The sequence below is a fragment of the Thunnus maccoyii genome, chromosome 14, assembly GCF_910596095.1.
Source record: "Thunnus maccoyii chromosome 14, fThuMac1.1, whole genome shotgun sequence".
NCBI classification, from domain to species: domain Eukaryota; kingdom Metazoa; phylum Chordata; class Actinopteri; order Scombriformes; family Scombridae; genus Thunnus; species Thunnus maccoyii.
Window position 1 is genome coordinate 24,908,766 of NC_056546.1, and position 25,269 is coordinate 24,934,034.

At 39.5% G+C, this 25,269-nt stretch overlaps 1 protein-coding gene across 2 annotated transcripts in view; it reads right to left on the reverse strand.

Moving 5' to 3' along the window:
* The window catches only part of LOC121911895 (kinase non-catalytic C-lobe domain-containing protein 1), a 40,336-nt gene extending 15,364 nt beyond the window's left edge, over nt 1-24,972 (reverse strand). Inside the window, exons 1-16 of one of the 2 annotated variants that reach the window (XM_042433831.1) lie at nt 23,710-24,972; nt 19,418-19,616; nt 16,193-16,251; nt 14,207-14,353; nt 12,952-13,069; nt 12,722-12,861; nt 11,003-11,635; nt 9,718-9,832; nt 9,413-9,484; nt 9,213-9,274; nt 8,958-9,116; nt 5,509-5,586; nt 5,272-5,332; nt 4,767-4,959; nt 3,519-4,225; nt 12-150 (exon numbers count right to left, since the gene is read on the reverse strand). In XM_042433831.1, coding sequence (XP_042289765.1) covers nt 12-150; nt 3,519-4,225; nt 4,767-4,959; nt 5,272-5,332; nt 5,509-5,586; nt 8,958-9,116; nt 9,213-9,274; nt 9,413-9,484; nt 9,718-9,832; nt 11,003-11,635; nt 12,722-12,861; nt 12,952-13,069; nt 14,207-14,353; nt 16,193-16,251; nt 19,418-19,616; nt 23,710-23,814 — 2,987 coding nt within the window. In that variant the 5' untranslated portion in view covers nt 23,815-24,972. Of the gene's footprint in view, nt 1-11; nt 151-3,518; nt 4,226-4,766; nt 4,960-5,244; nt 5,333-5,508; nt 5,587-8,957; nt 9,117-9,212; nt 9,275-9,412; nt 9,485-9,717; nt 9,833-11,002; nt 11,636-12,721; nt 12,862-12,951; nt 13,070-14,206; nt 14,354-16,192; nt 16,252-19,417; nt 19,617-23,709 lie in introns of both variants that reach the window. The other variant, XM_042433829.1, reaches the window with a different exon arrangement.
* Nucleotides 24,973-25,269: the final 297 nt, after the last annotated feature.

The window sequence follows — 25,269 nt, forward strand, 5'->3', positions numbered from 1 at the left end:
GTTCTACTCACAGTGTGGATGGGCTGTAGTTAACCAGGCGGTGCAATACACCTAGCAAGTCATCTTCCCAGTACAGATCACTGAACCTCTCCTTCACAATACTGGCAAACACGCAGTACTGGAGGTCCTTCAAAGAGAAGATGTACTCCCCTCGGAAAAGAGAAAAAGTTGATTTTCAAAGTGAATACGTCTGAACAATTCAAAACAGGATGATGGAGAGGGTTACTGTTTTGTTGTTTTATTCAAAATGATTGTGCTGAAGACTCTAACGGGTGTTAGAGGAACATCATGCTGATTTTTAGCCATGCTAGTGGCTTTGTTCTAGGGATGGCAATTACTTTATTGCCACCATGGGGTTGACTTTTTAGTTCTTTATTGGAATATCTCTGCAACTATTGAATGGATTGGTGTGAAATTAGGTACACACATTCATGGTCCCCGCAGGATGAATTGCAATAATTTACATCACCTGACTTTTTCCTCAAGCATCTGGTCAAAATCTAATTTTGTCCAAAACTTTTGCTTTATGACCAATACCTGCAATACTCATTGCATTCCCATCAACTAATTAGCAAATTTTAGCATGCTAACATGCCAAATCAAAACAGTGAACATGGTTAACATTATAGCTGCTAAACATCAACATACTAGCATTATCACTGTGAGCCTGGGACATACATGGCATCACTTTTATTTATTATCATTCTTATTAATAATATAAAATAATAAGAAAATAGATGAAAAATTCCTTTTAGGGGGGAAGCAGCCGCTGCTGTGCATCCTTCAGCACCGCAGAGACATGGAGAGCAGAAAGGAGAGAGACAGAGAGGGAGCAGGTGGCGCTGTTTATTTCAGTAATAATAGCAGTAGACTTTATTGCTGATAGAAAATATGTTCAAAGACTATTTTACTAATCCACCCTCCTATGTGGAACAAGTACCTTCTTAATGCTACAGGTCATACATTAGTTAACTATTTTATTTTCTGTTTTACAAAGGTGAGAAAAAAAATCAAGTCCTTTATAAATGTTGTATCTGCCTTTTCTGAGCAGGAAAACCAAAAATGCCTTTTTGTTTATGGATTTTGAAACGAAAATCAAATCACTACTCTGTTCTCATTCCTTTAATTTCTGTTTCTGAAAACAACAGAACAAAACCACCAGAATTTCAAATAACCTACGCATTGCAGTACATTATCTCCAGGTGCTATTCCTTATACCTTCACATCATGTCACTGGTGCTCTAATATCATTCAGCTGTTGAAATGGTTGCTTGCAACAGTCATTATTGCCTTATTTGGTATATGTGTGTAATGATTTTTTTTAGACATACTCTGTAATGATTTTGCATGTAGTCCTCATACAGGAAATTTATGATGGAAATAATGATATTTAGCATTACGTGTTGCATTGGGATGTGAGTTGCAGATTTGAGCATCAGTGTAAGGGCTAGTATGGCATTTGTAGGCCCATGTCTATCTATGGTGTCAGGTTTTGTGGTTGTGTCTTTGTAGAATGTATGTTGAGCCTGTACGTTAGCAATAAGTTTAAGTGGGAGGAGGGGGGCACTTTAAGTGCTGTCACCCTAGGGCTCCACACTGTGTTAATATGGGCCTGCTGTGAGCATGACTGTAGTGTTATTAACCAGCTTAGACTACGTCCACAGTAATACGTTTTCATTTTAAAATGGTGTTTTAAAAGCAAAAACAATCTCTGTCCACACAAGTATTTTAGCATTGTTTCAGAAATAATCTCCATCCATACTAACATGCCTGAAAGAACCGGTGTTCCATGTAGGGCTGATAACGCCACTGGACACAGGAATTTTCGCAAATCACACGAATAATAGCTTGCCTCCTATGCATGTAGGCAGTAGTAATATTGTAAAATACAGAATTTAACTGCACAACAGCTGCTAGCATAGACAACAAGGTCAGCAATGCCTGTAATCCGTTATCCACGTTGAATTAACCTCTGGCAGTCAAGGCTGATGTTGTTTGTTTTCTTCTGGAAAAGGGTCACATGATATGGTCTGACAAATCGGGGAAAGACATGTCGTGACTGATAAGGCCATGGATGTATAAAGAGAACTGGATACAGCATCGGAGGTGGGGCCCTGTTCAATCCAATGAAAGTTGCTCAGTGGCGCATGAAGCAAAAAAAGTTTGACTTCCGGATATAATAGAGCAAGCGCACCAGATACTTCCACCTGCCAAGCTGGCTGACTTCTGGTTTAGCCCTCCGCCAACTTGAATGGGGTTGAAATAATTCAATTATGCGGCTCTTCTAGACTTTCCAAATGTTATTGGACTGAATGGATCAAATCTGATGGTGAAATGATTCATTTCACGGGGCTTGTAACGCTCAAAAAATGTATCCACTGATTTATAGACATCTCTTTCACAATGAAAGTCTCGGAAAAAGTGTTTTTGGGCCAATGTGCATCACGTGACAGACACTGAAGTTGTAATTACATAGTTTGGCCACTGCATCAAATTGCCTGGCGCTGTTCCTGGGGGCTTGGATAAGACCCAATCAGGAAGCGAACGTGGGTGTCTGCGTCATCATTTTCAAAAGTCTGTATCTGCCCATCTAGACTAAAACACAGTCTGGAATTGTCAAACTAAAACTGGGTCAGCAGCATTTTCAAAAGTCTCCATTTTAGGGGTTCAAAAATGGCGGAGTAGTGTGGACATTGGTGTAAACATAGCAAAAGTTATGTTTTAAAATGAAAACACATTAGTATGGTTGTAGCCTTAGACACAGGGTTGTCTATTCTCTGTAACACTGCAGGCAATTTACTTCTCCCATCCACTGGCATGTTCTGTCAATGGATGGCAGGAGAACTACAGGCAGAGTTTTGGATGGGATAAAGCTTTATGCTTTTCTCTCCACTTGAGGGCATCTTGACAGCTCAGCTTCTATAGCTGAGAATTGTATGATGGTGAGCCAAATAACCTCCCACTACATGCTATATGTGCAGTGGATATACTGTAAGTACATAAGAAGCATAACAAGCCTACAGTATCAGCCTGGTTACCAGAATATTATTTTAATGAAACCCTCAAGGAACATTCCCCAGATGTTCTGTGGAAGTATGTTTAAAATAACCTTAGAGGGGAAAGAAGAAAAAGCTTTCCCTTAAAGCATGCTTGTATGTTTTATAAAGGTGTTCTTGGTATTTTCTGGTGAACAAAATTTGAACATTCCCAGAAAACATTCAAAAATATCACCAAAAAGGAAATTTAAGCAAACAAGAATGTTAAATGTTTGCTTAGTACATGTGAGCATGTGGCAGTGATCTTCTGTCAATACGAATGGTGCCTAAGTGTTTTTCATTTTATTGGACTACACATATCACCACATGGCACTTATACATCCTACAAAATATATAATTTAATACAGAGACATTATTGTATAGACATAGATATAATACATAGCTATAGTTGGTTTGCACCATTGCTGGGTAAAGCAATGAGGCAATAAGAAAATGAAATCACAGTGATCCAAAGATACATACCCATGGCAACGTCTTTGTGTCCATTCTCCAAATACCCATCAAGTGAAAACTCTCCCTTGAGCAGGTCAATCACCTCCTGTAAGGCAGGGTGGACTTTGTGGGAGGTGGACCCTGAAGGAGACTGGTTTTCCCCTTGTGTCCCTGCAATTGTTTGTCCATCATAAGCTCTGGGCACACTGTGCTCCAAGGGGCTGTCAGAACTGATGGAGCTACCATTGAAATGAGATGATGGTGGGCCATATTCCTGGGATTCAGACCTCCCAGGAACAGTCTGACAGTTAATAAACGGACCATCAGTGCTTTCTGGAACTGTGATTAGTCCCTGCAAAGACTGCATGACCAGTGACAGATTTATATCCAAGCCAAGGAGAGACTCGGGAGCCCTGACCTGTACAGGCACTAAAGAAAGATGTCCTGTTGTGGGATCTTGACGGAATAGGTAATTGTTGAAAACACCACAACTGTTGAGGTTAGAGGATAATGGCGGAGGAAGAGAGACTTCAAGACAAGAAATATTAGGGAGAGTAGAGATAGAGTTGACTGGCAGAGTTTTATTTATGACGACCTGATTAACAGGGTCCAACTCTTCTGTATGTAGACTGGGTTCATTCTGTGTAGGATATGGGTCCTCAGAGTGTGCAGTAAAGTCAAGATCAAGGCCCCTTTCCTCCATATGTTCACTGCTTTTTTTGAATCCATCCACAGTCCTGTGAACCATATAACATCTGGTTAAGTTCCTCCATTAGAATATTTATATGTATTAATATTACAGCTATTGCTACTTTCTCTTCTCATTTGATTTTTTTTATTATTTTCTCATATATTTCCTATAATTTTATGATATGATTCAATTGTGTGGCTGAGTACCATGAAAAGCATTATATATGGTTGTATCATTGTTGTTTACAGCATCTACTGTGTGTGTACATTTTGAAAATTTGTAACTTTGGCACACCCTAGTGGAAGCAGACAGAGATGCACGTTGCCCTCTTATCCACTGAGATAAATGGACTGAAGCCCATTGGGACTGTCTAATCTCTCTACAAACAAAAGAAAATATGCAATCTGATCATTTGTATTATTCATATTCACACATATTCTTTATATTCATTTGAGAGGCTGGAACCAGAGAATTTTTCATTTTTTCTTAAAAAATGACAAAAAATGATTAGTTAATTAGCAAAATTGTTGGCAATTAATTTTCTGTTGATAAATTAATCGACTAATCATTGCAACTGTATTCCTTACTCTTCAATGGCAGCTCCAAGGTTTTGGCTCTCCTCTTCTGAGTCCTCTTCATTGGTCAGGATGATGGGGGTGAAGTGTGTTGCGGTGGAAGTGAAGGCCTCTGGGAGTTGTAGTTCCTTGTGGACTGGATAGCTGTGGGGAACAGGGCCAGGCACAGGAGCCAGTCGGCTCTCAGTGGCCATGGGCACAAAGCCTACACACAGTTACAACAATGCCAGTTACAATATCAGTGATATTGTCTCATGCAATGCACACTGGTAAATGTTGGCAATATTAGGAAGAGGCCATGAATCCTAATACATGCTTTTTAAATCAGTCATGAATGTCACATGTCAAAAGAGAGACAAAAATAAGATGCAACTCAATAATAATAATACAGACAGTGCATCTGTTAGTGTGATTCTTCCTAATATATGTTATATTTCAAGGTCCACTATATTGCATGAGGGCCATCCAAAGTAAAATGAAGCTGTCATACCACTATTGATTTGTGTGGTCTCCTCACATGAGTTTTGATGAGCGTCATCTGCACTCAAATCCTCTCCATCAGTGGATTTTGAGGCTGGCTGAAAGAGAATTAAATTGGTTCATTACACTAGAGACAGATCCTCTTTTTTTACTTAGACAAAACATGACAACCATTGGGAAACACACTGATACAGAGACTTACAAAATAAAATAAATGAACAGATGAAGATACATAGGTGCAAATGTATCTGTGGTGGAACAAACTAAAGTTTACCGGGTGAACTCTGCTGAGGAGCTCGTTCCACACAGCCTCAGCATCTGTCCCTTGACGTGATAAGTAGTCACGACAGCTCTGAAACAGATCCACATGAAAACAAGTGTGTTAACAATGTAGGACACTTAACACATAATCACACACACACACACACACACCATTAATGAATTCATTCTGGCCTGAAATAAGTGAAGGGTTTGACTAAAAATAAAACATCCCATACGTATGCAGAGAAACTAACAGCTACTTTTACAAAATAATAGACGACAGCACTTTTACAAATTGGATTCTCTATATTTCAATTACAAGTGTTTTCCTTCTATAGAGGATATGCTGCTGCTTTCTGACTTTGCAATATCTGCACATTGATATGCAAAATCAAATCAGGACAGAAAACTTTTATATACAAGTAAATGCAATTTAAAGTGTTTTCCAGAGCAGGACATAATAGACAGAATATAAATAAATTGAAATACAAAGGAAACTAAAAGAAGCAAGGGCTAAACTCCCTTTTTCTAGAAGGAACATTATTGTGGCAGTTTTTATTGTGTAAACATATTTATAGGAAATTATTAAGAGACAGGACACAGCCACACAATTAGAAATAGTTTTATAAATGTGGTGGGAATGGAACTAAGAACACAAGTGAAGGGCTTCAGCTCAAAGAGCAAGGTCTATCAAGTAAAGGATTTTAACTTCCTATAGCAGACAAGAAGTGGTTAATCTGAAACTCTGGAACTCAGAAATTGGATGCTGATTTTGTACATCATCTTTGTTGAATAGAGCTAAAAACCTGTCAAGTCAGTATCGCTCTACTCTACTCCCGCTCCTCTGGGTAAATATATTTTCCCCACCCACCCGTCTTACACTGTTTGAATATGAAAGATAGATGGGAGGGGGAGGCGTCTGTTAAAGCTCTCAGCCTGTTTGTGCTCAGTTAAAAACACATAACCTAGTTATGTTTTGTAAAAAGAAAAAGAAAATCAATAAGAAAAGGAGAGATGCTCATCAAAGCCATTCATCAAGTCAAGCTGTCATTTCTATGGGCAGAACTAGAAACTGAATTTGAATCATTTCTATTTGAATTTGAATTGTTAAACTTGAATAATTGCATTGAAATCTGAATCTCAATAGTATAATTTGAAATTGAAGTTGTTAGTTTGAAACTGAACTCCAATAAACTTGAAACTGAATGTAATATTATGAAATTGAATTCAGTTCCTCTGAAACTGCATGTGATTCTCACTGAAAATTAAACTCTCTTTATACGTCCACATTCAGTTCTCTCAGTTCAATTTCAGTTCACTGCGACACACATCCGGTTGTTGAGGAAGAGCAATCAAGTCCAGATTCACAGAACTCCTTTTCACAAATTGTAACGACAGGCACTTTTCATTTATTTATTTATTAACGTGTCTCTTTGCTTCCCTCAGTCACGTCTCTTCCTCATGTCTCAGCTCCTCCCAGTGAAAGGAAGAGATGTGAGGAAGAGACATGAGGACGGAGGAATTTAAATCACTAAAAGGGAAGAGACGCTCACTCCAGCGTCATTTTGAGGAGACGACAACTACTCATGATGTACAGAACCTGAACAGTCAAATATGTAGAAATTATTAAGTAACAGTTTAAACTCTAAAGTTTAAATTAAAACTTTAAACTGTTACTTAATACATAGTGTTAGCTGGAAGGAAAACACCTGATAACTGCTGCAATGTTTTATCATTTGTTTACAGATCTATAGCAGTGTCTGTCTGTCACAGCATAAGACAAAATAGACAATTTAAACCTGTTAATCACTGAAAGAACAGAACTTTAAATTAAATATTGCTTATTTAGTTTGTGAAAGTCTGATGTCCTTTTCAGGCTCAGGATGCTGGCTCAATCCCAATGTCCCCCCCTAAACCCTAACTCAACTGACGTCACCTGCTAAGTGCTTGAGTGCGAGAGGCTGCAAGGGCTCAAAATGGTATAAATAGGAATGGGACAGCACTTTATGACATATCATGTTACCTTGACAACACTAAAACATGTTATGTAGGATTTGGGGTTTTGGACTTTCTATTTTATGTTTTTTACTTTCTTCATGCACAAGGCACTTAAGATTCAAGATTCAAGACTTTACTGCCATATCAACATGATTGACTGCAATTTGTTTTAGTGGGTTCACTTAAACAGAAACAGAAAAATGACTGACTGCCTGATCTGAACGTCATTCAGGCTCTTGCCTTACAGAGTGGATGAGCGGTAACTGCATCATTAAGCAAACATTAAAAGGAATGGTTGATGAATAAACTAGGTGTATAATATAACCTATGCTTGCATTCCTCTGATTATATGTGTTTTTTATGTACCATCTTAAGTCCTTGTTAATGTAGTGTTTCTTTGTAAATTTAGACATACCAGCATATCCACTATGCCAGGCTCAACACCCACGTGCCAGTTTGTTTACCGTTTTTTTTTAACGCTTCTGGGCTTCCCCTGGTAATCCTGTATTTAACACTGATTTAACTTCACAACGCTATGAACTGTGGGTGATTCCCTCAGGCAAAGTCTGCAGAGACTTACAGAAAGTAGTGCATAAAGTGCTCAAAATGTCTGCTGGAGAGCCCTTTGCAGACTTAACGGGAACGTGCCTCAAACTATGTGAGTGTGGACATTGGACAAAGCTGAAATTAGCAGAAATTAGCTAAGTAAAAAGCACCCCATGGATCAATGGGAGTGAAGGAAATGGTCAAAAACATAGGTGCTGATTGGCCGAAAAAGAGTTCTGTTGAATCTGCACTCGATTGCTCTTCCTCAACAGCCAGATGTGTGAGAGAGAGAGAGAGAGCTGAATTTTCAGTGAGGCTCAAATACAGTTTCAGAGCAACTGAATTAATTTTCAAGTTTATTGGAATTCAGTTCGAAACTAATAAATTCAATTTCAAATTATGCTATTCAGATTCAGTTTTTCAATGCAATTATTCAAGTTGAGCAATTCAACAAATTCAGTTTCAAGTGACACATATTTCTGCCCGAACATTTCTCTCATGCAGTTGGTTTGTACAAGTGTTTTTGTCAAACCAAACTGAAATCCAACAGTTTAAATGCCATATCTGTGTGTTACAACATGGAGCTGAAAACCGAAACACTGTTGGATGGGGATGCTTAAGTCAGAGAGTTCAGTGGGAGCACTGGAATCAGATAAGGATGAGATGATTGAACTACTGGAATGTCAGACACAAGATCAATTTCAGGCCATTGCGGGAGGAAATTGCAAATTACAGCGACTTTGTGCCTGGTAAAAGAAGACTGATTAATAGGGGGCCATATATAAAGCATGAGCTGTCTGCCAGTGTCAGGAATAGGGCCTTGGCTACCATTTGGCTGGCACTTTAGTCTGATATTGAGAAGAAAAGACAATAAAAATGACAACAACATGATTAACAACAATGAATACTAATAATAACCTTTTTAGCCATGACAATGGTAGGTCTCTCGATGGGCGTCCTCTTTGCCATCTCCAGGAGCAGTCTCTTCAGTTTGCGAGGCATCGCCAGCTTTTGATTAGGTGATAAACTGAACTTGGCTGTGGCCCAGAGAATAGCAGCAACCCCATAAACACAAGCCTGTGCCAAGACAGAAGAGAATATCAATGGGAAGAAAACACTTTGATAAGTAAAAGTCAATTGTTAAACAAATGGCAGCAGTTCAGACGGAGAGACCTTCTCAGTTACAATTCCATGTTCTTGATATTCAGGTGCAAGATAGAATTCATCCCGGTGCCCTGTGGAGAACACAAAGTCAGATAGCGAAGTCAGCAAAAGACTAAAATGTGCAATTTCAACAACAACAACCAAAGATTTAAAAAATGACTTAAATACTCTCCAGCAGAGAGCATAAGACAAATGTAAAGTAATCCTACCTATGTTTTTAGGTTTCAAGAAAAGCACCTCTCCCTCACAGCCAACGTACACTGTGTCCAAGCATAGATAGGCTAATGGAAAAGAGAAAAATCAGCTGCACAGAACAACTGCGAGCAACAAAATGCATGCTATGTAGCATAATTTGCATATTTTTTCCATTCCCTTTTCTCTGACTCCCATCTGGAATTTCCTACAAGCCCATCATTAATTTGAAGGACTGGATATAATATTCAAAATTCTCCACTGGTTTTGCAATAGCAGTTAATATACTTTTGGGTTTTCATGCATGAATTTATGAAATCACCTGGAAAGTCAATGTAGGTCTGCAGCGAGGACAGGCAGGTGTAACACAGAGCCCACAGCTCATTGACTGTCAGCCTCCGTCCACAACGAGTGAGCAGCTCTCTTAAAGAGATCCACTGAATAGAAAATAAAGAACAAACCCAGATTAAAAAAGGAATGAGTTTCAGACTTTGGAGCTTTTTTTGATCCCTCAGCAGGCCTAATTCACTTGAACTGAACTAACTAGACATTTTCCAAATCTATTTTTGAATGTATGAATGCAATCTCCTGTCATGATTTGTCTGTTCACTCGTCCACTTTTGCAAAGAAAACAATGCAGCAATGACATCAACATGAAAACTCCAGCCTCATGTTAGGATCATCCACTGTCCACTGATTGCAGTGATGTTTAGCAGTTTAGGTCTTTTAATGTGCTGTTCTAGACCCAGTTTGTACATCTCATGTGACTTTCTTAAAAATAAATCTTTGAGTTTGCCTTAAAAACACAAGATCAAGCAGTGTCCTGCTTCAAGTGCAGGTGTGTCTGTAATGTGCCATATTTTTTCATTGAAACTGCAAAATATGCCTAAAGGCAATGAGTTTTCAGTTATGCTTAAAGAAGACTCAAAGTTCTGAGTAACTGTGGGAATGGCAGCAGACATTACTGAGCATGTTAAAAAGTAGGTCAACTCTGTAGCATTTTAACTGATATTTACTCTCTGGCAGCCATGTTGGAGACTACATCAACATAATTTAAAGCACTTTTTTTAATAAATGAGCAAAGCAGACCTTGGTCTCATGGCAAACAGCTTATCTTACACTAAGAAACATATCCAGAATGAAATTGGCTTTACTTAATGACTGATTGCTTTCTACTGTAGCTACTTAGCTAAAAAAAAAAAAACAGCCTCAAGTGGGAAAATTAATTCTTGATCACAGAAATAGTAGTTTGTCATAATCTTGACTCATTGCTCAACCACTAGCTTTCTAAAGAGCTTTCAATCATATTTCACTTCACTTATTCAGAGATTTGGAGTTTCCTCTATCTGTTGTCATGAGTAGCTCAGACAACACAAGCTAGTAAATTGTCCAGGAGTTAAGACAAGATTATTTTTTGAAACTAAAAAAAGTTGACTGATATCTCTAAAGCTACTTCTCATAGCAATCTATCTTAACACATAAAAACGGTACTATTGCAGCTATTCCCATTTCACATCTGACCTACATCCCTTCCAATTAAAAATCTGAGAAAATCTAAGATGCAACTGCAAAGACATAGATTAAAGAGCCATCTGGCATTGGCTAACCTCATCCTGAGATTCTTCATTGAGGCACAGCATGCTTTTGGTCATGTGGTTATTAGGAATGTAGAGGCCGTGGTTCAATGAGTTCAGGTCCCCAGAAGAGTCATGTTCCATGTCCAGCTCCTGACACGAAGTACATGGAGATGCTAAATCCTGGGTACACTCTTTACATTCATTGTCCTGACACACTTGAATATTTGTTTCTCCACTGCATAAGAGATTGGCAGCATCCTCGTTTCCTTGCAACATTTGGTTGTCAGCAAACGAGTTCACACAATCCTCCTCCATACTGTGTGGGTAAGACTCACAGGACCTTCCTCGGTTGAGTCTAAGTATGTTGCTCCACACAGACTTGCAGCCCAAGTGTTCATCTGCTCCTATCTCAGTGAGGTCCGATACAGGTATACTGATATCTCCATGAGTTGGAGGGGAAAGGCATGGGGGGTTGTTGGAGTCTGGAACGGAGCAGGAGCGGTTAAGTGCCCCTCTCACCCGGTTCAGTCTCTGCTGGGCTCTCCTCCGCACTGGGGAGCTGTTGTGAGACCGGCAGTCCAACTCATCCATCAAGATCATGCAGTCTCCGTCACCGCTGTCCATATCCTCCGCCCAGAGAGAGGAATCCCAGCCTGCACACACCTGCAGATTGAGTGTTAAGCATACAATTATTTGTTTCAGCTGTTCTAAAGGCAGAGATAATCTTAAATATGCTTCAATGGATGTAAAACAGGAATGCAAAATGGAAGTGGAAATGAAATAACTGGTTAAAAATGTTAACTCTTGTGCTTGGAGGCCAGCTGATTAACTTACTTAGATTAGAAAACAAACCATAATGACTGAGATACCAACATGAGGAGTTGTTTTTGTGGCTTAAACTGTGCAAATTGCAAAAGTAATGGATGGAAAATGTTCAATATCCGAAGAAGGAAACTTCCCATTCAGCACAGAGTTCATAATTATCTAGACATCTGGTCTGGCACTCTGGATTTTAATAAGGTGGTGGATAGTTTTGCACAGAAACTAGTGACAAAGAGCCTGTTTAAGTGCAAGGTAACAATCACAGTGATCAGTTTGACGTTTACAATTTTAGGTTTGAAGATAGTCTTTTCATGATCTTCTGCAGTTGATAAATTATACTTTTTAAATCCTGTAATAATACAGTTTCCTATAAGTGACATTTTGCCTGTTTTCCCATCTGGCATCTAATATTAGGACATCTAATTTTAAGACATCTTTGGCGTATGTCCAGTGACATTTTGATGACAGTAGAAATTTCATACGTGCTACAAACATCAGGAGTGGGGGGCTGCTGGGCTATTACAAGACAGGTTCACAATTTTTCAAGTCTGTTAAAACAACAGTCAGGCGCCCAAATGAACATTGAAACAGGTTTTTCTTGCTGCAATCATTCCTCCTGTTCACACTGACCATTACAAAATCCCTTCATAATGTACTTGAAAAATTGTGATCCCGTCCTTTAACTTGTTCAGGTAAACAGCAGGAATTTCAAACACGCTAATGTTATTTTTTATGCTTTAACATTAATTATATGAGGCGGCATCTTTGCTCTTAAGTAATTTCTCACTATTATCACTGCTACTAGCATTCCTCACAGAGTGCCATGTGTCATGTTGGCTCACTGTAACTGTGCTCCACCTTTATAATGCTAGTTAGCAAGTAAGCAGATGCTTCATAAAAATCTACACTAAAACCTTAGTCACATACCTGCTGCCTGGACAGACCATTTGCCTTATAGGAACTGTCAACACACAGGTCTTTGGTATTATCATCTGAGCTCAGTCTTTTGAGCAGACATCTGGGTTTGGGATGCTGCCATCTTGCTTCCCAGGAGCCTTCCTGTCCATCTGTGGAAACACAAAGACAGCAGTTAGTACCAGGAGAAATCACAGCAGAAACAAAATGGTGACATGTGTAAATATAGATGGTAAAATGACCTTGAAAGGTTGATACTGATTCAATTGATAGCACACGTCGTCCAATAGAAGATAGTTTCCGGCACACCGCTGCAGATGAGGTATGAGACAGCCTTGCTTCAGCCAGAGAGAGGATGTCCTGTGGGGGAATTTAGCTTAAATGTTTGCAATATTTTAAAAAAAAACAACATGTAATGCTTATTTTCTAGTCGGCTAACACTTCTTGCCAAATCTGTCTGCATAATTTCATCCTCAGGAGGGGAAAAGCAGAACACAATAGACAATGCATTTGATTAACTACCTCTGTATATGAATATGAAATGAATAAAAAATGCAGAAACAAATTGTGCTGATATTTTAAGATGTGCGAGGGTGTACTGTGAAACATGTAACATGCTTTCAAAAGTAATTAAGAGTTAACTATGCATGCTATAGTAAGCTGCAATCATTTTCTTTTTTGTTACATAGTTAAATGGTAACTGATGTAGCAATATTTCACATCCTACAATACTTCTATAACTTATTTTAACACATTTAACCTAAATTTTGTATTATTACTGATATTATGAAGTCTATATTGTGGATGGTAAGGAAGGGATTTCTGACTGTCATAGTGGGTGTGTGTGAGATTTGCACTGACACAGAATTTCCACTTGATGCTGCTCAAGAGCACTGACTGGCTACATGCAGTGCCAAATTAGCTCCTCTAGTCATAAGAGAAAAATCAACTTTAATTAATGCTACAGCCATAATTACTGTAAACACTGTTACATCTCCAAATGGACTGAGTGTGATTCTACAGGACATGTGACTGTGAAGGAATGGTGATGAAGTGTAGTACACTTGTTGTGTAAGCACATTATCAGCTGCAGTCATAATGATGTTTCATGTATTTCTCTATGTGTTTTATGTCTATCTTATGCTTTTTTGGGTTTTGTAGATTTCCTATGAATGTGGCTCCTAAAAGAGTTTGAAAATTGAACTAAGTAACAATAATAATAACAAATAATCACATGTAATCATTTTCATTATCATTTACTTCATTTAATGCCTTTTTATTATATTATCAATATATCCAATGGAAAACTTTCATTTATCGTCAAATTTAAAATAAGAAATACAGTAATAAGACTAATTATCAAATTTGCATCAATATCTAATTAATTAAATATGCACTGTAATAACACAATAGCTGAAATGAGATCTTTGATTATTCCACCTGTCTAATAGTGATGAACCGCGCAGCTTTCTATAAATCATTCTCAGGTGTTCATACCTGCAGGAGCGGCCTGTCCTCTGGCTTTTCTTCCTGCATCTGCTCCAACAGCCTCTGGATTTCTACTCCCAGCTCAGCCTCCAACTCTGGCTCGATGACAAAGTTCAGTGCGGCAGAAAGCGTAGAGCCCAGAGAGTAAACATGGCCCTGTGGCCCAGAATAAAGAAGCAGAAAACACTATTATCATCAGGAAGCAGCTGCAACTGTGAATTTACAGTACAGAGCTTACCAAAACGCGCTTTTAGCACTCTAAGTCTGTGAATAACTGTAGAAAAAAAAGGCAGGATCCTCTTAGTGTTTTGGGCAGTAATTGTCATGTATTGTACACATACATGAGAGAGCATTTGTTTTGCTTTGCTACACTGACACTGGATATTATGGTAAGCTCTAAGGCAGCAGAGGATTTGAACCAGGTGCTTTTGAGTTCATATCCCAGATGTAACGATCACTTCCAACAACTGAAGTGGATTGTACCCATACTTATGTGGAAAACACACGTGCAAGGCAGATCCCACTGTGAGACACCAAAATAGATAAGTAAACACATCAGCTGAAGGCCTTAACTCTTGTTTTGCTTATCGGTCATGGGTAATATCTCCCTTGAGAAAAACACTTGCACTGTGAGAAACATAAGAAGCAGATAGCGAGAGTATAGACACAGACGTATAGGCTGGTATCTGAAGATGAATGTAAAAATTATAGAGATCTATTCAACAAGATGGAGAGAGCATAAATAATTCAATGGAACATTTTTTAAACTCACAAGAGCCAGTGATATTAATACATACATACTGCATTTATTAGATAAGACCAAACCTCACTCAAAGGAACAACCAGGTCTTGCCAGCGTGTCATGAGATTCAAATGGATGATGAAAAAACGATAATTCTGTTTTTGTTTTGTTTTTTTTAAAGTTATTTTTCAAAGAATAATTCTGATTTATTTCATCTGGGGTTTTATTTTTGTAGCTGTGGTCGGACATCTGTTAGGTCAGATAACATTGTACTGATCAAGTGAATTGCTGAGTTTAGTAGCCAGATTATCTTCATCACTTCTCATCAGGACGTCAAACTGAAAACGACAACACTCGAAATGTTAGTAATAAAACCTCTTTGCTCAGGAAAACTGTGTGGCAAACCTGATGTACATAAACTCTACTTTAAAAAAAAAGAAAAAGAAGGAATCAAAGCACCAGGGCCTGATGATAATCAGAGTTGATCCAGACAGCAGAGAGGAAACATCAACACTAGCAGCAGCTTGATGTGGTTGGAAAGAGCAGCAATACATATACTTTCTCCTGCACTTCACAGTTCACACTATCTCTCTGCCTCAAAAACACTTTTCTCTCCACCACCTGATCACAGCTGATAACAAGTACATTTGGATCCACCCTGCCCTGGTCTTAACTCGGGTCCCAGATTGGATCAAGTACAAAATATAACAGTGAAAAAAGGTTTTAAAAACTGTGATTGATGTTTACAACATACAGTTTGTGTCATGGTTTTACCATTCACCTTCATTTTTTCTTCCAAATTAGTTTGGCTAACCTGGAGTTTTGGTTATAATCTTGTTAGCACTGTCACAACATTCCCAGATTTCTCAACTAATAACAATATATTCAATGACTTTTATGAGTATGTTATTTTTTCCAATAGGAATGATGGTCTGCAAGTATGAAAACCCAAAAACCCAATTTGTACTAAAGCAGAATAATCTTCTAAGCCACAGTTTTCTTTCTACAACTGCCTCCTCCCTATTTCCCACATTATCAGATAGAGGTGACAGAGGTGAGTTTGTAACTGAGTGATTGTTGGCTTGTGTGGGGAATTCTAGGTGAGGAAAGAGAACAAGCAACACTCCCCATTCTCCCTCAGCAAACACCAGCAAGGTGCCCGAGACTGTGTGGCTATACTGAGTAACTCCCAGGAGTGACTGTGTGCAACTGTGACCAGATTAAAATCTCTAAGGAGATTCAGCATCCCTCACCTCGAACGTACTGCCTGTGTTGTCAAACTCAGGAGGCACAAAGGAGCCCTCTGGATCATCTGCAGGAGAGGAACACACAAATTAACTGCACCATTAAGCAATCAGGTCTGAAAAGCACACATCATCATCTCACCAAAAGGGAGCAAACAATGCATTTGTCATTTGCAGTGAATATACTCTGTCGTATAGCCGCGTCAAGTCTGTAACTGTAACCTACTTGCTAAGCATCCACCGTAATGAGATGCAAATCACAGGAATATGCATCCCGCATGCCGAACCAAAACAGTCCAGTGAGCTAGCGCAACCGCTTCCTCTCATTTGCATAATTCATGTGTCAGAGATAATCCCTGACAAACAAGACAGGAGCTATCTGCAGATCAGAAGACGAAGCAGCCACAGAGGAGAGCTGCTGCATCCTCCTCCTCCTCCTCCTCCTGAAATAGGCCACAGCCCAGACCTGCTACAAGATACATGAAACCAAGAGGCAAACATAAACACTTCAAACTGGACTAAGGACAAAGGAGGTAGAGAGACACATTGAGACAGGGGGAGAAAAAAGGTTGTACCTACAGTTAATAAAGGGGAAGGAGAAAAGGAAGGGGAAGGACGGAAGTAAAGTGGGTCATGACAGATCTGGGTTTGTCTACTGGAGTTATGATATCCCTTCCCAGGTGTAGCAAGGCCAGACTCCATGTCTCTCCTCTCCTCTCTCCTTTCCTTTTTTCCCCCTTTCCTCCCCTCATCTCTTACCTTTCTTTCCTATCTTCCTTTGCTTTTTCTTCTCCTCTCATCACCTCACCTCTCCTATCCTGCTTTTTTCCTCTCCTCTTTTGCTTTTTTGATCTCTTCACATTTCTTCTTTTTCTTTTCTTTCACTTGCTCTTATACCCTTTCCTTTTTTTCGTCATCTTCCTCTCCTTCCCTCACCTCTTTCCTTCCCTCTCTTCTTCTGGTTTTTCCTTCTCCCCTCATCTCATCATGTCTCCTCCTGCATTCCTCTCCTCTCTCCTCCTTTGTTTTTTTTTGTCATATCTTCTCATCTCCTCTTCTTTTTCCTTTCCTTTCCTCTCCTCCTCTGCATTTTCCATCTCCTCTCCTCTCTCCTCTCCTTTATTTTTTTTCCTTTCCTTCATTCCCCGCTCCTCTACTTATCTCTTACCCTTATTCCTCTCCTTTTATAATTTTCCTCGCCTCTCATCTCACCTCCTCTCCTCTCAAAGAGGTTGACAGTTCAAACAAACAAAAGGAGAAAAGGACAGATGGAGTTGAAAAGGAGGACAGGCGTATTAAACTCTTTGTAGTCAGTAGGAACTGTAACACGGTGAAATTGGCAGTGAGTAAGGAGGAGAAAAAAAGACAGTTACTGTCAGTGACGCAGTTGCCTCCGGGGTGATAGTGAGAGCTTGGTGAGTCATGTATGCCTACAGCATTTTAACACAACAGGTAGTTGGAGCCAAGCAGTCTCACTGATTCAACACACTTTCCAAAAAGGGCTGATCATATTTCCCACAGAGCACAGCCGGTCCTGTATTATCAGAAATGGAACAGCTTGCGATGCTGAACCTCATGGGAATATTAGCAGTTTTTCTTGGTCATCGTTGTATGAACGCCATTAAAGGACATTTTGTCACTCTGGCTGGGTGATGCCAACGCTGCCGCATCACCCGCAGTCACACACAACTGCCTTCCTGTTATTACTGCAGTAATTAATTAGCAGCAATGAACACTACTGATCAATCCATATCTCTGCCGGCCTGACAACAGCTATTCTTTCTGGTATGTGTTTTACCGCCGACTATCATCACTACAGCCCTCAAGGTCATTATACAGCCTTGCAGGGAGAGAGCGTGTTTGTGTGTGAGCATATGATTGGTCATTGGACTGTGCGTCAGCTTGAAATTTCATCACTATCGCACAAAGAGTTCAATTAAGCGGAATCAATGGGAAACTGTGCAGCGAGTAAAGCGGGGAGCCCGGTGTTATGATTAATGATATAGATGCACTGTGTTCAGCATGAACAACTAACACAAGAAGGGTAATGTGAGCACTGCGGTGTCTTTCTCTATATTCACAGCATGAATCATAGCCGAAGGACTGAAACAATCCAATAAAGCATGACAACAAATGAGGCTACGAAGGATTTAAGGCTGTTTTAGCTGACAGAGTAATCAAAACATCGCTTCAAAGTGTCTCTATTACTGACTGAAGATCTGTGTGGAGATAAAGAATGGATGCAACACTTTAAAAGATACTGCCTGTGTAGTGTGTGTGTGTGTGTGTGTGTGTTTAAGTATACTTTATATGTGTGAGCTCAGGTTGACTGCTGATAGGCTAACCAAGCTGTTACCACAACAACGATCCCCCCGGCAACTCTGACACCTCTGATCTAATCAATACTTATCAATTTCTGACACTTGGCATCAGGGCATGGAATAAGTGTGTGCTACAGCGTGTATGCACGCATGAGAGTGACAGTGATAAGATAGAGAATGAGATAGAGAGAGAAAGAAAAATGAAGAATATCAGGAAAAAGGAATGACAGAAAGACAAGACAGAAGAAGAGGAGAGGTGAGGGGTAATAATTCCTGATAGGATTTTTTTTTTTCCATTCGACGTTGACGGGGCCTCACAGAGCTGTGAAGGAGAAAGATGTCGTCTGTGCAAATCAGAGCAGACCTGCAGACCTCGGCAAAGCTTAACAGATCCCGTGAGATGCTGATCGAGTCATTTCAAGCAGGAATTTGTAAATTGAAAGTGATAAAGATCAGGGCAGCAAATCACTAAAGTAAAAGGTGCTTCATATCTGCGTCAAACAGAGAGCTTCAGCTGCAGTCACGAAGGGACAGAAAAACCAACCCCACACATCTTAACTCTGCAATGCAGGTTTGATCTGGGATAAAACAGATTCCTTCTGCCTTCTGAGTGTTCAGCCATGAACTTGCGCTAGTGTGCCAAAAAATATAAATAAAACTGATACATCTGCAGCTGTAGCCCCATCAGTAGCATGTAAGATTTAACAGGGCTGCCATTAGCTACATGACTGCTACAACTAAAATCCAGTTAAGAAACAGAATATAATCCAACAAATGTCATGCAAAGAATAATAAACAGAGAGAAGGGCCTATAATTATGGTAAGTGCAAATAAAGGGTTATCAAATATCCTAAATGTGGTGTAATGATTGTACAAATATATAAATGACAGTGTGTCCATGCTGTAGACTCACCACTGAGCTGCTCCATGAAGCAAACATTCCCATGGGCGTTGAAGGCCAGAGTGTCTGGTGTTATACACAGGGTGTGGAAGAGGTGGGAGGGTCTGATGCTCTGCAGGGCCAGAACGCACTCTGCACACACCGCCCACACCTCCTCCTCAGACAGACAGCTGTCCCGCAAAGACAGGATGTCTGCCAGAGACACGTTTTCCTGTCGACACACACACATAGAGGTACGTACCGGTAAGGAGAAACACTAATGCGCACTTTCATGCTTGTGAGATCCACCATAAGCATAATGCAATGCTGTGTTCGGTTGAAAAACAAGCAGGGTTGTTTGGATTTATTAAACTGTGTGAAAGTGTAAAGGGGAAACCTAAACTGCATCAGTTCTATGGTTAAATGCAGTGCTTGGGGTGAAGTGTTAATGAAGAACATTTTGCACTTCACTAATTCCCTGTCTTAAGCATGATTCAGCCTTTTGCTGAAGTTTTTCATTATTAGGGTGTAGCTTAGTGAGGTTGACAAAAGAGGCAGAGCAGAAGGAGGCAGAATACAACAGGCAGTCAGCAACAGCGTTGCCAGATGTACAATAATTATTGTATTTGTATGATATGTGTTTATGTATCTCTTCTCACATGACGTCTTCCCAGCCAATCAGACTACACCCTTCCACGCATCATATAACTACGTCAGCAATTTTTTATTTTTATTTTTTTAATAATGTGGCTAGATTTGTAGATGGTGTCAAAAAGTCATTCATCACAATAAATACGTGTTTTCTGAAAATTACACATTTATGCCTATTTGTTCTCTTGGTTATGACTCACAATATTTTCCTCAAAATATGATTATTTTAAGCCTCTGGTATGATACTTTAACATTTCCCATCTGGCAACACTGGTCAGTAATGGTTATTTCAAAAATTCACATCCATTGAGTCAGACTGGGATAGTTCTGTACCTGAAATAGAACAGCCCAACTCCAATCTGACAAGACAGTTTAATACAATGATTTAACTAATTTAGGGAGTTGGGTGTTTCAATGTAACACCAACACTTTCTGGAGAATATCATATATTTTGAGATTCATTCACATTTCTTACGCCCCCGACAAGCTCCTAAACACAGCATCAAATAAGAGTTTTCTTCTCAACTGCATTTCAGTCAATCAACTCGTGGAGCTGATTTATTAAAATGTAAATACAGAAGTTGAGAGTGATGATCACACACTCTCATCTGACCCCTGGAGAAATCTACAGGTGAATGCTGGGGTGGAGGTGGTGCTGAAGTGCCACAACAAACAGTGCTGATGCAACCAGAGGATCTGAACATGACAGATTTTTGCTTGGAGGTGGGTGGCATGAATAAATCTTATCATGTATATGTAATTATATGTTGGTGTTGTTTTAAAGTTATTTTTGTTCTGCAGCATGTGACCTCAAACATACAGCCAGAGTCACAGAAAGAACTATCTTCAGAAAAAAAAATGAACAAGGAGTCCTGCCACAGATGGTTTGGCCCCCACAGAGCCCTGATCTCAACATCACGGAGTCAGTCTGAGATTACATGAAGAGTAAGTCCATTATCACACATATGTTGGTTGAGCCTGACTTTAACAAAAAAATAAAAATGACATGCTGTTCTCTACTTAGCAAGTTGTAAGTATTGGCAAATTTTCATACAGAAACAAAGAGTTGCTTAACAAGTAGGAAACACATTCTATAGTCTGAAAAACTGAAAAACACCCCAGAATCCCTGTTAGTGATCTCAGCTGGGTTGCAATGATCTCTCTGCAGGACAATGACAGCATAGCCTGCACACAGCAGTGCTGCTGCTCATCCAGGTTGTCACTGTAAGTTTTAATTATGAGTTGCTGTGTGGACATTAAAAAAGGGGAAAAAAGAAACAACCATGATTAAACTGTTGGTTCTGTGACAGTTGATTAAGATCAACAAATTTAAGGGGTTAGTCCTATCAACTACCATTAATAAACAATACCAACATGATGAAAACTAGTACCAACTACAGGGCCTAATGATAGGTCAAAACATAATTTAACACGAGAACTTGTCTTTCAACCTATTGGCACATTTGACTGTGTATTGATCACGGCATTTGTGGAGAGTTGTTGGATAATTTCACAGCACATGTTGGAACAGAGCTGCAAAACAAGAAACTGAAAGCTGAACATTTTAACACATTAAAAGTATGGAATTCATTTTGACCAACACTGCTGTAAAATGCTAAATTATCTCAACCATGGTCTTGTATTTTTACAGTAATTATTCAGATGCATCACAAAATCTTTAAAAAGTATAAACGTAGCACCTTGAATCTACAGCCGTGCCTAATTCTGACATTAATTGCAGAAAATCCTGAATTTTCTTCAACAGCAAGGACATTTGGAACATCAAGTACAAAGAATCCTGCACACACACAAACATCCTTTACATGCCATAGAGTGATGGAGTGACTCTACACCCCCACATGTACACACTGTATCATCTATGATCCACTATTACCAAATGGCCCCATTAATCCTGGCGAGTGCAGTGATCTCAGAGATTCCATGTAGCATCTAGCATAATGCTGCGGTCTGATAATTACAGGATCTTCTGTTCCGATTGCAAGTGAACACAAAAGCTGGCCTTAGCTCAGATAGAGGGGTGGAAGTAGGGGGTGTTGGGGGTTAGAGATGGCATCACAAAGCAGTAATTGTCACATACTAAATCCAGTACAGCCATTACCATGAACTTACCATTTTTTTCTTCCGTTACATTATTTATATCACACCACTGTGTTTCTGAATGAGTTAGACATGAGTTTTCCTCAGGTTAGTGAACCAAGAGACCTTCAATGACCACGGGAGAAGTGCACCTATCTGTTTTGCTACTTAACTCTCTTGTAAGAGACTGAACTGCAGATTGTGAACAAAGCATATTGATGTGATCTATTGGGGTATAGAGCACAATTACAGGGCAGAAAAAGTGCCACTTCAAGCAGCAGCAGCAGCCCCATAAATAGGCAGTTTCCCCTGAGAACAGTGCAGAGGAAAGCTAAAAGTCTCTCTCGCCCCCCTCAAGTTAAATATGCTGTCCTACATAAGTTTGCCTCTGAGCTCTGAGGTTCTGAGAAGACTGGTGGTGTGCTTCCTGTGTCTGCACGCTGGGACCGAGAAGAGCAGTGAAAGAGAACGAAGTACTGACAGATGGGTGTATTTGTGTTGGATTGACTTTCAAAAGTTTGACTCCATTCAGACAGTTTGTTGATAGGATATTAACTGAGACCATAGATGGATCGTACAGCCTGATTCTTAATCCCATTTGTGTAATTCTCTTAACTGACATTTATTCTCTGTTGAGAATGTCCCACAGATCCTAAACTACACTAAATATTCCATTTGAAGTAACCAATCTGCTCAAAAATAGTGATAATGGAAAGTAATTTTTGACATTGGAAAAACAATCTCACTACAAGGTCCATTTAGTAGCTGCTCTAGAGCTTTTGTTCAAACCGAATGGTCTTCCTCTGCTAATGGAGTTTACTCAGTTGTCAGGGAATTATAGATGTCCAAACTTCCACTTTAAGGATGTCTTGTCAGTTGACAAAATAACCTTACACAAGGTCCATTTAGGTCAACGGTGATGTGATGAAAAGCTCCAGAACAGCTTCTAAATGGACCTTGTATTAAGATTGTTCATCCTCATCAATAAAGTTATAGAAAGGAGTTAAAGAAACATAACAGGTCAGAAAAAACAAAATATATATAGAGAGAATAGTAGCATGTTTCACCATTCATTTACACAATAAACTGACAAATTCAGGTGCCATTGAAACATTGTAGAAATACCAGGCCTCAAGGAAGCCTCTGCGCCTGGCTTTAAAAGCCTAATCAGGTTGAATACCATCATGATATTGAAGGAAAATCCTCCTCAGTGGCCTAATTATGAAACTAATGTAATTTAACCAACATGAATTAAATATGTTTGCTTAAAAAAGACATGAAAGAACAATGAAGACACTGTCTGCAAGCTTTTTTTTTGCTCTATCTGTGATGAAACATCTTAATATAAGTTTACAATAGCTACAGTAATGGGGAATTTAGCCCACCCAGTTGCCCCATAAATGACTTGAAATCATTGAAAACAGTTATTTTCAAGTCAAGATAATATATATATATATATATATATATATATATATATATATATATATATATATATATATATATATATATATATATATATATATATTAACAGCGTTGCATTTAATCACAACTTCTTCAAATAAAGCCCACTGTCTCACCTCATCTTCCAGCAGTGGAGGCAGATGTTCCAGTTCAGAATATCCGTCTCTTTCTTCAGCTTTCCCCAAGTATGTGACCGCCGCATCACTCCCCGAAGTCTCCATTTCATCAAGTTTGACTCCCTCAAGTAGTAGCTACAGCGAATTTCAGCCCAGACAACAATGTTTCCAGTCCAGACATATGGCATGCCTGAGCTCTCGGGGAACACCGAGCACAAACGGGGGTCGACTACTTGCTGCAGTCCAGCAGTCAGTCGATGGTCACTGCGGGACACTCGGGTCCAAAAACAACGCCGGAGAGAAGGAGGGAAGAGAGCGAGCTCTGCGCCTCAATCGACCGTCTTCAGCGTGTCGGGGGAGGCGGTGGTGGTGGTGGGGTGCTGGCCAGTGTTTGAGGCTGTCATGACTACTACACCTCCACACAACAGGCGACACACTGAAGGCGATTATGAACTGCAGTTTTCTCAATCCTCCCTTCCTGGCGGAGGAGCCAGAGCTGGCAGAGGAGAGGAGCTGCTGCCTGCATGCCACAGTTGGCTCCACGCCTCCGTTCTCAGTGCAGTTTTGAGTGACTCATTTTCATCACTTGGTCCTTATTATCTCTGCTTATTCCTGTGATCTGGCTTTGACTGAGCTGTTATGCCATTAATATGCGCAGTGAGTAACTATTCCACTGTACTGTTCATACTATGGCTAAAGAGTGCTTAGTCTTACAATACTACTAGTAGGGCATTTATCACAATAACCTAATATTCTGTTAGTGTCAAATCTATTGTAACATTTTTATTGTCTTTTGAGTGAATATTTTGACAAAGAACTGACTGAAACATCATTACCAAAGTTACAAGTGTTTCCAAAAACTACATAATGAATAAACAAAAAAGTGTAGTCCTTCATCCTCTTCAAGCCCTCTCTTGAAAGGGTTAGTTCACTCAAAATACAATAAAAACATGTCTCACTTACCTCTATAGCCATGGAGATAGCTGGCCAATAACAATTCAAACTCAAAGCCTACTCACTCGATTTTTCCAGAGCTTTCAACCATGTCACTATCAGTAAGCTCATTTGCTGTTACAATTTCAATTTTCAACCATAGCGCTTTTACGCCTCCTCATCTGTGTTGGCTCAAAAGTTAAGCATGACAGTTCATTCCTGACTGTGGACATAGTAGTTTAACAAAACCAAAAATCCCTGCTCAGGTTGCATGTTCACAGATTCATCTCCATGACAACTGGGCTACAGTCATTTCATCCAACAAGGTGAATGAAATAAGGTGCTTTGTAAAACTGCTATTTCCAAGGTCACAAATAAACTTTCATACTTGCCATGGAGATAGATAGATAGATTGGTTTTAAGTGTTTTTCAAAATCTACAAACCTTCTTGTTAGCATTTTCATTGAAACAATCTTGAAACTACAAAGAAATAGTCCCTATGGAAACTATTTTAACAAGAAAACATGATGATGTAAATAGGGGTGAAGACAGATGTTTAAGAGGTATCTCAAAACATGGGAAAATATAAGTAAAAATGTGTTAGGGTTTAAGATGCTGACCAAGATC